General features: G+C 36.0%; 1 protein-coding gene across 2 annotated transcripts in view; it reads right to left on the bottom strand.

The window, feature by feature from the left end:
* The window catches only part of mthl1 (methuselah-like 1), a 269,222-nt gene that overhangs the window by 103,991 nt on the left and 151,048 nt on the right, over positions 1-14,183 (bottom strand). Inside the window, exon 3 of one of the 2 annotated variants that reach the window (XM_069813100.1) lies at positions 2,289-2,411. The exons of the other annotated variant lie outside the window; for it this stretch is intronic. Coding sequence (XP_069669201.1) covers positions 2,289-2,411 — 123 coding nt within the window. The remainder of the gene's footprint in view (positions 1-2,288; positions 2,412-14,183) is intronic. 2 annotated transcript variants of the gene reach the window in all.

The raw sequence follows: 14,183 nt of genomic DNA, 5'->3' as shown, positions 1-14,183 counted from the left end.
TAAAGCAGGGTAAAAAGGAAATGTAAAGAGAAGTAGAAGTAAGAAAGAGAATGTGAAGAAAAGAACGTAGAAACATTGAGAGAAAATAAGAAATGAAATAAAACAGAGTGTGAATCATGGAAAGAGAATGAAAATAAACAACAGGTTGGAATCGATAGAGAAAGTGGACCAAATCTTGTAACTTGTCCATATTCATACAAACAAAAATAATTTGAGTGAAATTTGTAGAATATTGAAAAGGTTCACTAATTTCTTAAGTGAGCAATATTAGGTATTAATTAGTCAGCAGTCGATTTTAATGTAGTTATCATATGTTAGCATTATTTTCAGTTGTTTACACGAAACGAACACAATTTAATTTTTCTGCAAATAAATTAAATTTTAATGTGGAAATACAGGGTGTTAAAAAAGTATCCAATATTTTAGGAGGTGCTAGTAATGCACCAAAACAAGGAAATAATGTCTAATAAACATGGGTCCTACAACACATACTTTCTGAGATCTGAACACTTGTTCATAGGAGGTGCTCAATATGACGTCCATTCACTGCAATGCATTCCTGTCCCTTCGGCGTAAGGAATCACGCATGCTTTGAAATTGACTTGGTTGTTCTTGATAACCACAAGTCTAGAGGATTTAGGTTTGGGGAACGAGCAGGCCAATGTGTGAGGCCTCCCCAATCAATCCAGCGGTCATGAAATATCAGCGTCAGGTGTTCACGCTCATTGCGGAAAAAAATGTGCTGGTGTGCCATCATGCATGAACCACATCTGTAGTCTTTGCTGACATGGCACATACTCCAGCAAGGTAGGCAATACGTTAATAATAAAGTCCTGATAACAAGCCCAGTTAATCTCTGTGGTAGCACGTATGGCCCTTAATCTACCACCAAGAACGCCTGCCCATACGTTGATTGAGAATTGGTGCTGATCCCTTATTTCTTCAACTGCATGGGAATTTTCATCAGCCCACACATGCTGATTACGAAAATTCACAACACCATCTCTGCTGAACCCCGCTCATATCCGCAACCAAACTTTCCTTTTCAGTATTCCTTGCGACATATCAGTATTCCATGCCAGGGGTGTCAACTGCGGTATGATTATCTGGTAGTCTGCTGTACTGTAGGGCGAGGAATGAATTGCCATAAATTTACATCACATTGAGCACCTCCTATGAACAAGTATTCAGATCTCAGAAAGTATGTATTGTAGGACCCATGTTTATCAGACATTTTTTCTTGTTTTGATGCATACTATCACCTCCTAAAATATTGGATACTTTTTAACACCCTGTATAATTTTTATTTAAAAATGACTCAATGAATATGAATTAGTCTAGTCGCGAACAGTTTAATTGGCACAATTTCACTCATAATTGGATTTCATAGTTACTGCGTAAAAAAAATATATATAGTCTTACTAATAAACCGTGTATAGTTTTTATACGAGACTTATGCAGAGTTGAGGCAGAAAACTTTACTAATAAACCCTGCATAAGCGATGGATGTATAAACAGCCTGTAACTATACAATGGAAATTGCTTTGCGGTAATTATAAACACGAAACACCTTGTTTAAGCGTTATATATAGAGAAAAAATGGCCGCCCCTCTAACAGCTGTTCGTTCGACTGTCATTTTACGATGATGGTTGCCTTGTAACCACAGAAGAACAAACCAAAGAGCAGAAAATAATTAGAATAATATTGATTTAGCTTGTACTCTTTGACCAAAATATAGTGTGGTAATCGATTAGAGCCAGTTGTAGTATCGATACTTAACACCAACACGCCACACTAGAGCGCTCTAGCGGATGCAATAGAGAACTTCAGATATTATATTACCTTTCGTAACTAAGTAATGACGAAACTATGACGTAGCTGTGCAACAGTTATACTGTTATACACAACGTATGTAGTGATTATTAGTTAGGAATTTACACACGACGTATAAACGAGCTACTCATTGTGTAAGTATAAGACAGTTAAACGTCTGTATATAGAGTTTTTATTAGTAAAACCGATATTGTACAACACTGTATAACATTTTATATATAATACTGTATAACATTTATTCCGTTGAGCAAAGACAGGAAGCAGGGGGTGGGGTACAAAGTAAAGGAGAAAGGAGCGAAATGTGTTAAGAAAAGCATAAAAGTAGCTAAGTAAATACGTCTCCAGTGTCCATAATTTCGAACTACTACTAACTACTCATGAACCGAAAAGTCTTTACTGAGGATTTCTGCTTGACTGACACCTCTATGAATACATATCTGAAACAATCACATACCAGACATTACGCTTGAGTTGACGGCCTTCAAACAGACAAGGTCGCTCAGAATGGGACTGCGCTACGCGGCAATTTGTGAAACAATCGCCTTCCAGGAAATCCATAATGCTACTAGAACCGCTCCTGAAAGCAAAAGTGTCATGCAATTCTTAGGTCTCCTACATACTGTATATGCAAGATTACGATTTCGGTCACAATATTTATTTGTTTTCATTTCATATACGGTATATACAGCGCGTTTCAAAATGATGGCAATACTTTCATACTATGATTATCAAGTATTAATGACAAATCAACATGGTGCACATCATTTGATAGTCAAATGTTCGAAGTGTCAAGTACTAAGTTTCAGAAAACGTATTATTTCTGTTAGCATGGGTGACAGTGTTGAAAAATGGCAACTCCACAACATAGCTAAGTCGTTTTGCTTCTGCAGCTTGCGAAAACAAATTCAGTAATAAAGGTACAAATTCGTAGAAATTTCCGACTTGACCATCTGGACTGAACGTGCCAACGCCGCTGATATGGTGTATCTCCTTCGCCCTCTCAGGTCATTAGACTTGACACTATGTGACATCCCAAAACCTTGAAAAAGTAAGACATCGGATCACTCTGCATACTTCCACTCCTTGCATACTTCTACTCGGTAATGAGTTTTGGAATTATATTCTGGGGAATTTCCACAGATAGTAACAGTATATTTCTATTACAAAAAAGAGTAATTAGAATAATGGTAGGTGCCAAATCTAGGGAATCGTGTAGGACTATTTTCAAAAAACTACAAATAATGCCCATGGCTTGTCAGTATATCTTTTCATTAATAATTTTCCTAGTATGTAATCGTGAAAACTTTGTCACTAATTCAACAGTTCATAGCATAAATAGCCTACACGTCAAAAAATGACTTTCATACTCCATCGGCAAGTCTATCGTGCTATCAAAAAGGAGTGCGTTATATGGCAGTAAAATTTTTTAATAGCCTCCCTATCGATATAAAAAATGAAACTCAAAACATAAGATTATTTAGGACCAAATTAAAGAAGTACCTAATTTCTCACGCCTTCTATTCTGTAGGTGAATTCATGATATTCAAAAAGGAGTGCGTTATATGGCAGTAAAAATTTTTAATAGCCTCCCTATCGATATAAAAAATGAAACTCAAAACATAAGATTATTTAGGACCAAATTAAAGAAGTACCTAATTTCTCACGCCTTCTATTCTGTAGGTGAATTCATGACATTCAACAACGCTTCATGAAATTGATACTAAAACTTTGTGTTGTACTAGTAGACTATATTGTAAATCTCATCTGTATATATATTTCATCTAGACTGTGACTATAAATTAAGACTTTATAATAGTATTAAGTTTTTTGACTTGTTCCATATTCTAGCTGTAAAGCAATGTATGAATACCATGGAATGTTAATAAACACAATACAATACAATACTACTGCGATTGCATCCATAAACAGAAATATGTTAGTAGAACAGTAGCAAGAATTCGACTATCGTGTTGATGTATGCCGTGTAACAAGGAATTCTCACATTAAGTTTTTATAATGTTCCAAATAATTTTTAGAGAATCTGAAATAAATTATCTTACACCAAGTTATTGTATAATTATTATTTAATAATCATATGTAAGTGTTACCACAATTTTGAAACACGGTTTAGGGATATCATATAATTTATTCTAATCTATACATTCCTATCGGCGTTTACTTGGACACTTTATGGAACTCTCACTACGTGAAGTCAGTATGCCACCATAACATCACACGGACAGAGGATAAACGTGATACTTCGGGCATGATTCGAACTCCGACGTTAGCCTTCACGCAAAGTCATAGTTGACCAGTGGTAAATGTTCATACCACATCCAACTAAATTATTCACAATGCTAATGTCCTATCCTATTTCGTTTTCGAAAGAAAAGTATAGGCCTAATATAATTAACATGCCCGATCTATGCATGCGTCTTTGACGTTTTACTTTAACTGATGATATCAATAGACAATTCAATTCTTACTTCAAAAATTACATCAGGACGTGGTAGAGCTCTTAGATTATCACTGAAGCGTGTGTTCATAATGTTCCCAAGCTCCTACAGTCCCAGCTGAGCATAGCGAGGAAACCGGTACAAATTGACCGCTGCGCTCGCCGCCATGTTAATAGAAAACTAACACATACAGTAATAGCAGTACGTAAATCACATAGTATAAAAATAATACGATCAAAACTTGACAAATCATGGCTATTTTCGACGATTAACGTAGTATTGGCCGAAATAAATAATTGTATTCAAATTGTCATTGATGGATCACAACATTAAAGAAAATAAAAATGCATATGTGTGTGCGTGCGCGCGCGCGTATATGCGGCGTTCCGACACCTTTTTGTAGTAGGCTATTTTTCATTATAGAACCAACAAATGCGTTAATAGTAGCCTATATATATTTCTTGAACTCCGCTTAAGCTTTGAAAGTCTTAAAGTTTTACTGAAAGAAGGTTAAGAACGACAAAATTCCCGTGCACTGCACAGCAATCATTTCCTCGTCCGCTATAATATATTCTGCACGAGTTCCACCACATTTTTCTTCAGAAGAAAAGCACTGTGTATATACAAAATGAATCGTAAGTAATGCCAATTTCAGGAGGTTATTCTTTGAGATATTCCAAACAAAAAAGTTTAATACAATTTTGCTCGTTTTTTATTCCTTTCGTTATTCCTCGTTTTATATTATATATTTCATAGCGTGTTTTGAAATAGCCATTGATTTAATTCCCAATATGCTCAGTAAATTTAAGAGGACGGTGTATTGTGATAATATATGATCGAAATAATTTTAGTTTTGTCCTTTAAATATGCAGAAATTTGATCCGAACAAATGTAATCTAACTTTTTAAAATTCCTTTTCAAAACGAAAAGTTACATTTGTTCAGATCAAATTTCTGCACATTTAAGAGACAAAATTAAATTCTTTCAATCATTAAAGTACCGCAATACACTGTTCTCTTAAATTGGCTGATCAAATTTCAAATTAAAGCAATGACTTTCCCAAAACAAGCTACGAAATTATCTGGAATAGGAACTAAAAACAAGCAAAGTTGTATTACACCTTTTTGTTCGAAATATCTCTAAGAATAACATCCTGAAATTAATTACATTATTTACGGTTCACCTTTTATACAGGGTGTAAGGAATATAAGTGCCATCCTTTTCACAGTCGTCGGGGACAGTCTGTAGGATCAAAAAATGTCATACAACATAGGGTCAAATCTCTATAGTTTTCCCAGAAAAAATATTTCTTTCCGTATTTTATTTGCGTTATACTGCTTATATCGTGAGTAAAATTCGAAAACAATTACATCAGTAGGTATATCTAGCAAAGAGTTAATATTAGTTTAAATAAATATTTGTGTGTTCTATTAAGTTTTCGTGACATTACTTAAATTTGTTAATATTCTGACGACGTGAGAGACGTGGCAACATGTTTAGCAGGATTCATGCTGCTGACAGCAGTCTGCACAGACGTACAGATCAGCCGAGTTCAAGCTACCTGTCCATAAGTCTCCTGCCGAGCGGATAGCAGTTCAGTACAGATAGGCCTATTCGATAAACAAGTTACAATGTCATTCACAATTCAGGATAAATTTATGGAGAAAGTCTTCGTAATTCAAGTGCGGCAACGAGTATGTACAGTTTTCCGCAAAGAAGGTTACCGGTACCTAATCGGCGAACTTTTGTAGCAGTTTCTTAACGATTATTAGAAACAGGGAGTCTCTTACCCCGTTTCGAAAATCACACAACGAGAAATTTCTTTAAAAATGATTCTGCTTTACGGAAGCGGGAGAGATGAAAATTTTGCTTTGGAGAAAAAGTTCGTGTGATTTTGTGCAGAAAATCATTATTGTTTATTTTTTAGACGTACAATAAAAATGGAGCAATATCGTTAAATAAAATGTGAAATTAACGTGACGTTCTATTAATGAGATTGAAAGTTTCTATTTGCTGCTCGTTTTATCTAAACAACAATTGCCCTGTCCGCTCCTGCATTAGAACAGAGCAACTGTTTTGTACCGGTATGTCTGTACCCGCTTGAGCTGTACTATGTAGTTGTAAACCCCCTCCTCCCCATCCAGCAACGTTGCAAAAGTCTAATATTGTAAACTTTAATAATTAGTTAAATATTGCAATTAGAAAAAAATCGTGAAGATATTTTTTCTTCCTTATGACTTGTATAATCATCAGTTAAAAGAATGGCGCTTATACCCCTTACACTCTGTACATATATACACTGGGTGGTGCACGAAAAACCGGCCCGCCAGGAGCAGATACAAACAACAAATGAAAGAAATAAAAAATAAGCTAATGCAAAGGTCTGTATTTATTCAAACGATCTTGTCTTTTACATTAGATGCTGAAAATGACCTCCTTGTGCTTCAATGTACTTTTGAGCGCGCCCTGACATGTTATTATACATTTTGAGTAACTCTGCTGCATCAATTCTCAAAATTTCATTACGAATATTGTCCTTCAAGTCTTTTAATGTCCTTGGATTATTTGCATTTACTTTTCCCTTTAGACTGCCCCACAGATAAAAGTCACAAGTGGTAAGGTCCGGCGAACGCGGCGGCCACAATCCTTTGCTGACAGTCCTTTCTTCTGTGAATCTTTCATGAATTCGTGAGATTGACTTGCGTGAAGTGTGACAGATCGCCCCATCCTGTTGAAAGACAGCGCACAAGCGTTCATTAAGCGTCAACTGAGCGTAAAATTCCTCAAAGATTCGCACATACACTAGACACCGGCAAATCAGGCAAGACCCACGACCGTAACTGCCTGCCGTCAGGCTTGGATTCCGGTGAAGCTACAAAGCAAGTTAACTTTTAAGACTGAACCTATTCAGCTCGGACCCAAGAAAGCCGGCCTTTTTGTTCGTATTATAAGGTAGAGTGACTTGCATTCACGCAAGCCAGTGTGCGCTGGTTAAGATGAAACACTACTAGTTTGACATCTAAGTTCGTTAGCTACTTAGTCACTTTAAAAATCTTTATTTTACGGTCCAACACGGCAGAAAATTCTTGATTAAAGAAATATAGTTTTACAATTTATTGCACTACAGAATTTCATAAAATAATAAGATATATTATACATTTCATTTTTCTGCAAATTGTATCTGACTCATGAAATAACGGCAGATAGGCCCTAATTCTTGGTTAAAGGAACACAGTTTCACAATTTATTGCGCTACAGAATTTCAAAAACTAATAAGATAAATATTATACAGTTCATTTTTCTACAAAGTGTATGTGACTCAAGAAATAACGGCAGATAATTCTTGATTAAAGAAACCCAGTTTTACGATTTGCGATACAAAATTCATAAAATAATAAGACAATATTATACATTTCATATTCCTGCAAAGTGTATCTGACTCAACAAAATAGTAACATTTCGTAACTTGTGATTAGTAGGGTAGGGAAGGGAAGGGAAGGGAAGGGAGGGGAAGGGAAGGGAATGGAAGGGAGGGGAGGGAAGAGGAGAGGAGAGGAGAGGAGATGAGAGGGAAATATGTTGAGAAGATATTGGTAACAATTATTATGAATATCAACAACTATTATAGAAAAATATTTCATTTTAACTTTTTCCTTATCAACAATTAAAAGGCTCATGAATACCTGTAAAATGTATAAAAGTTTTTCGTTCTTCAGAATATTGATTTGCTATTTAACTTCTGAGGGACAGATTTCTTTTTATTTATGAAGCTGAAAGTTTGAAGGGTTTGCATTAAATTTATATTACTATGATGAAAAGGAAAGTGCAAATAATTTATAATAGCTGTTGGCATTTAATGGATATTATTTTGACGAGAAATAGTTTTCTTTGTCTTTATTAACGGTACGTTTCAGAAGACAACAAATTAAGTTTTCAGTAGTTTGTCTATATCTTTAGGCTTCTTGTCAGGTTTGAATGACTTGGTTGATATTTATCATGCATCTGAAAGCAGCACAGTCTGACGCAGGTCGACGAAACAAAACAGTCCTTTCGGGTCACTTAGGACTGTTTGACGTCACGTGCAACGCCACTGCCTGTTTGCTTGTGAGGGAAGGTTGAAGGCAGGCTAGCGATTCCATGAGTTAGCCCGTTCACGAAGGAAAACGGGTATGGGCAGGTCTGAAAGAGATTTTGCTGGCCTCTGATATACACATCAGTGTTTACTGTTGTTTAAAGAAATATGGAACCCACAATCCGACTTGCTGACACAGCATACCATCATGAAGAGGTTCCTCACGAATCGTATAGGGAATGTTTGTTAACCAGTATCTGGTGTTCTGGGAGTTTACATGCCCTGTCAGATGGAACCAGGCTTCATCACCCATTAAATACAGCAGCGGATCCAACATTCCACTCTCAATTGTTTGACATAGCCATGTGCAGTAATTCACACGTTTTGCCTTGTCTTCCTCCTTCAGTTCTTGGACATATGTCATTTTGTAGGACTTCATTCCTATATGGTGTAAAACACGTTGACAAGACGTACGCGAAAGGTTCACTAGTTGCAACAATTTACGTGTCGATTTCTTAGGACTCTGGATCATTCTTGCTCGAATTTCCGCGATCACAGCAGGTGTACGAACGGACGGGACTCGATTATTTTTTGCGTTTGCAACTGACCCTATAGTACGCCACTTTTTCACAAAATCCTGTATACTGCACTCTGCTGGTATGGAAACGCCAGGAAACGTGTTTACAAAAATGTCCCGCGTTTCCTTAAATGAACCGGTAGACACGTACGCCTCTTCTTTCTTGAAGAGAATACATCTCGCTGAGATATTTACTTCGCACGTCTGAACCGAGTCTTCACGGATTTCGTACTGACAATATAATACAAAACTTAGTCGCAACAGTTTCGCAACAATGACGGACGACAATGAGCAGTCTGCAGGCTACTCGAGCCGGTTTTTCGTGCGCCTCTCTGTGTATATATATATAATATATACGGGGTGGGAAAAATAAAACTGGCCCGCAGAAAATATACTGACGCGGAAATGACCGTGACAATGCAGGAAACGTGATTTCGATGCAACAATGGGTTCCTGTCACATATCCGCACATGCGTATCTCCCACATGCTCTGTCCCAAGCTTCGCTGTGTCATTACGTTTGAGTGAGTGAGAGGAGCCGACGTGTTTAGTGGCCAGTTGAATGCAACACAAAATGGTGCTCACGATAAAAAAAAACGCGTGTTCATTGTCGAGTGTTATGGGAAGTACAATTCATGGAAAAGGTGTGCGGAACTGTTAGCGCAAGAGTTTGACTGGACGTGTTTTGTAAAAACCTCCAGCAAAGGCTGCAATGCAAAACTTAGTGGCAAAATGGCGTGAAACGGGCTTTGTAGCGAATAAAAACCGTAACTATCCGAAAAGAGTCGAACACCAGAAAAGATTGCTCGGGCCAGTTTTATTTTGTCCACTCTGTGTATATATATTTATATAAGCTCACATACGCACACACAGACACACATACACACAAACGATAAGCATACATACCCGTAATACACATAGAACGTATAATTTTATGCATGATAATCAGTATATTGTTAGGTTTTAGGGAATCTAAAATCTTTATATTATTTTTTTCTAGGTCAAAGGACAAATATATGATTACTATAGGCCTATAGTTAGGTTTCATAAAATAGAAAATTTTATTATACTGTATTAACATACAGTACTGTTACTTTTAAATGACAGGGCATATACAGTATAATATGGAAAAAATATAATTTCCACATGTAGACAATTTACATTGCATTTATGAATTATTTCTCAATTAAGAAGGGAAATGCTATCAATTCCAGAGCATATCTAAGTAATGCATTACAAGCATGGTAACAGAGAACATTGTCGGTAACGTTAATTAATAATGTTGATAATGTTAACTTAGTTGGGAGGCCGGAGGCAATAAGACCTTTGGGGAGGCCGAGACGTGGATGGGAGGATAATATTAAAATGGTTTTGAGAGAGGTGGGATATGATGGTAGGGACTGGATTAATCTTGCTCAGGATAGGGACCGATGGCGGGCTTATGTGAGGGCGGCGATGAACCTCCGGGTTCCTTAAAAGCCATAAGTAGGTAAGTTATTTAACTTTATCAATTAACAATGTTGTTTATGTTAATTAACTTTGTTAATAAAACTTCGTTAAAACACTGTCCAAAACATATTAAGGAAGTTACAATATGGAAGAAAAAATACTTACTGTTGCTGCATGTATAATTGGGGCGTCCAGAGCACAAGGGAATCAAGTTCACTTTTGGTCAATTGGGAGATATTTCGTCTATACACACTTTATATGAGGCTAATTTCAGAGCGTAAAAGAATCATGTCCTCACAATCTTTGTAATGGTGGAGATGTTTAAAATCACACTCACCTTTAATGGGTAATTAACTACAAAAAGTCCACACCTGTTAGCGCGTCTGACCGCGAAACCAGGTGGCTCGGGTTTGATTCCTGGTCGGGGCAAGTTACCTGGTTGAGGTTTTTCCGGGGTTTTCCCTCAACCCAATATGAGCAAATGCTGGGTAATTTTCGGTGCTGGACCACGGACTCATTTCACCGGCATTATCACCTTCATCTCATTCAGACGCTAATTAATAACCTAAGATGTTGATAAAGCGTCGTAAAAAACCTACTAAAAAAACTATACATAAAAGACTATGCATAGACATTTCGCTAGCCCGCGTTACGAGCACTGGTTTATGAATACGAAAAACTTTAGTTTGTTGATCATCCACCGGAAGCCCGCGCTAAGAATGTCTATATGGCCCTCTAAGTCTAATTTTCTGAAAAGTTTATTTTGTGACTTGATTCCCTTGTGCTCTGAGCTTTCCAATTTTTAGCTACCCTAGTGGTGTCAGTGAAATGCGTAGACGAAAAGTGTGGCCAAGACACGTTCTGAAACGGCGCGCAGAATTGTCTGGAAATACCATTGCCTCAACTCTTTAATATATAACACAGGCTTTCGCAACTTTCTGAGAATGTCTCTAGAGGATTTTCAATTCTTACTGAGTGTAAACTGGTCCTGAAATTGTTAAGAAAGACACGAACTGTAGAAAAGCTATGTCAGTGAGACAGATTAGCCTAACATTCTTGGCAATTGGTGACTCCTGTCGTATATTTAACTCGCATATCAAAGTAAGAAAACATTACATTATTAGTAAAACATACGAGTAGGTTTAGAAAAACATAGGCTAGATTAGTTACATACATTTTGAATTGACTCTTATACAACATTTCAAACTCGTGTTTCTCCTAGGTTGGCAAGGACGACGAAACAAAGATCAGTTTAGATACTAATAATCAAAGCTGGGAACTTGGGGAGTTGTGTCTTTGAACGTGGCTAAGCGACCGGACTTCAATGTCAACAAATTCCCGCTTCCAGCACAGAGGTACTGTTAGGTCTGCTATAAAGGTGGTTCCTGGCCGGAACAACATATTGATAATATTATGGTAGGTTGAAACACGTAATTTTATAGCATATATATATATATATATATATATATATATATATATATATATATATATATATGCAAAATATATCAAATTTACAGTTCTGCTCTGTACATTTTATTACAGTGTATGCCTACATGCATTCGAAGATTTTCGAACCCATAACTTCTTCGTCTGTTAGTTAAACATGATTTGAAACGAAAGAAACTTATTTCCACGTCACATGAAGTGACGGGAGCAAACTTAAAATACCGAATGTTTTCATTGTCACTGTTTCCTGTTAAATTTTCAGCAGTTGCTAGCTGATCTCGTATCTGAGAAAGATAAGTATCCTAAATTTTTCTCGAAAATAGTTTTCAATTTCTCTGTCACTACTAGGGAAGGTTCCACTACGACTTGATCCATGGCTATGGACAAATTTTCCACCGATTTAAGAGACTGCAATGTCTTTCAATGAATGCCCGTTTCCAGTCTCTAGTTTATGTGTGGCACAACTTACAAAATATAAACTCTCCATTCGAAGAAAATAATGTATCTCCTCAGAATTCCTCCACGAAATTCTGTACCTAAAATTTAAGAAATATATTTTCAAACTTCTATAATACCCATTCGAATAACACGTATTTTCTCGTTCCTCTAACAGACCGTTTACCTGTAATTCTCTGAATGTCATTTGCTTCGACATGACACAGTTTCTTCGTTCGTCTTCTTGTCATTCGATGTGATCACTTTCTTAGTACACACGACTGTCCCTGAGCTCTTGCAGGGTGAGCTTTGCATACGTTGTACCTGTGACCTTACTCATGCGCACGACACACAAGTCCCCAAGTTCCGAGCTTTGCTAATAATGGAAAAATGTTGTATTAGTATTTATACTGTATATATTATTATGAACCATGTTCATAATATTATACACTTTATGGCACGAGTCAATGTTTACGGAACGAACGAAGCGAGTTTCCCCATTTTGACGAGTGCAATGACAGTATAACCACAGTCTAGTATATACAGTCACGAAGCTCAATACTTAATAAATATGCATCCATAGATAGTTGCTAAACACTAGGATCGCTACTATCGCCTCATCACAGGCCTTTTCCCTAGCAGACGATGAAATGTATTGTACCTTCGATATCGTGTTCTTTTGAAAAAAATTAACACCTTCCTTCCACTATTGAAATATGAAATAGGTACATAAGGTTTATATATTATTTTCATAAAGTATACATTATATTTTATAAACTAACCTTCCTGGATCTTTCGGAAAAAGGATAACGCTGACCATTTTTTCTTACACTTTATAGTATTACAAACGTCTCCTTGTCCCATATTATTATTCAAATTTTTGTATTTTAGCCATTAACATTTATTACAACTGATAACGAACATTTCACAGTTTAACAACTTTTCACAACAATGCGAAATATGGCACAGTCAATGCCTTTTCGATCTAGACCAGGCCGTAATGTATGTTGGGTTTTCTATTTCAGTGTATGGATCTCAGTGAAATATTATTTATATTATAACTTTATTGCGTATCATTGCTAAGTTTTATTTAGTGTAATGTGTCCATAAGTTCCGTTTACTTCTTGTTGCATAATATGTTACAGAAATAATTACAAAAATTGTGTTATTTTAATGTGAAGAGAATTTTACATGTTAACATAATCTGTTCGCATCAGCATTTTAAGTTTAGAATGGAAACTATTTTGAGATTTAATAAAAAATATATATATATTGTGATTTTAATTTAGCACATCTCCGTTCTTCAATTGTAGACAGAAAATTTACCATACCACTCCTATGAAATTAGTGTATGTACGATTGTGTTACTTCGTCTCTTAGGTAGTAAATACAATAATAAATAATTCGGTACTCAATTGTAGTATTAAAATACAGACAATTTGAATGTGCGGGGTATCATACATGACATTATGCTTAATTATAATGTATAATTGCGAATTTAGGAACATAAGTTAAATATAGTAAACATAACCTATAATTTCCATATGAATGGCAGAGCATTGGAGACCACTAAAATTAGACATAAAGGGGCAACTGGTATAGTAAACATAACCTATAATTTCAACATATCTAAATATCCGTGCGGTGAAATTGAAAATTATTGAATCGTGCATAAATTAATGTACAAGAATTTCGCAGTATTTAATCGAAATAAAGGCAGGTAGGTATATTACACATACGAACAACGTAATTTTTACACCAAAAATAATATTACACCTTAACTCGCAAATGAATTATGTCTGAAGTGTCTCATAATCATTGTTTTAAATTTTATTAATGGAATTACACTACATTTTAGAGAAATATATGTTACTCTTTATGCATTCCAACTAATTTATATGGTTGAAACGCCGCC

This window comes from Periplaneta americana, chromosome 16 (genome assembly GCF_040183065.1).
Source record: "Periplaneta americana isolate PAMFEO1 chromosome 16, P.americana_PAMFEO1_priV1, whole genome shotgun sequence".
In the NCBI taxonomy this organism is placed as follows: Eukaryota; Metazoa; Arthropoda; class Insecta; order Blattodea; family Blattidae; genus Periplaneta; species Periplaneta americana.
This window is presented reverse-complemented; position numbering and strand designations above follow the sequence as displayed.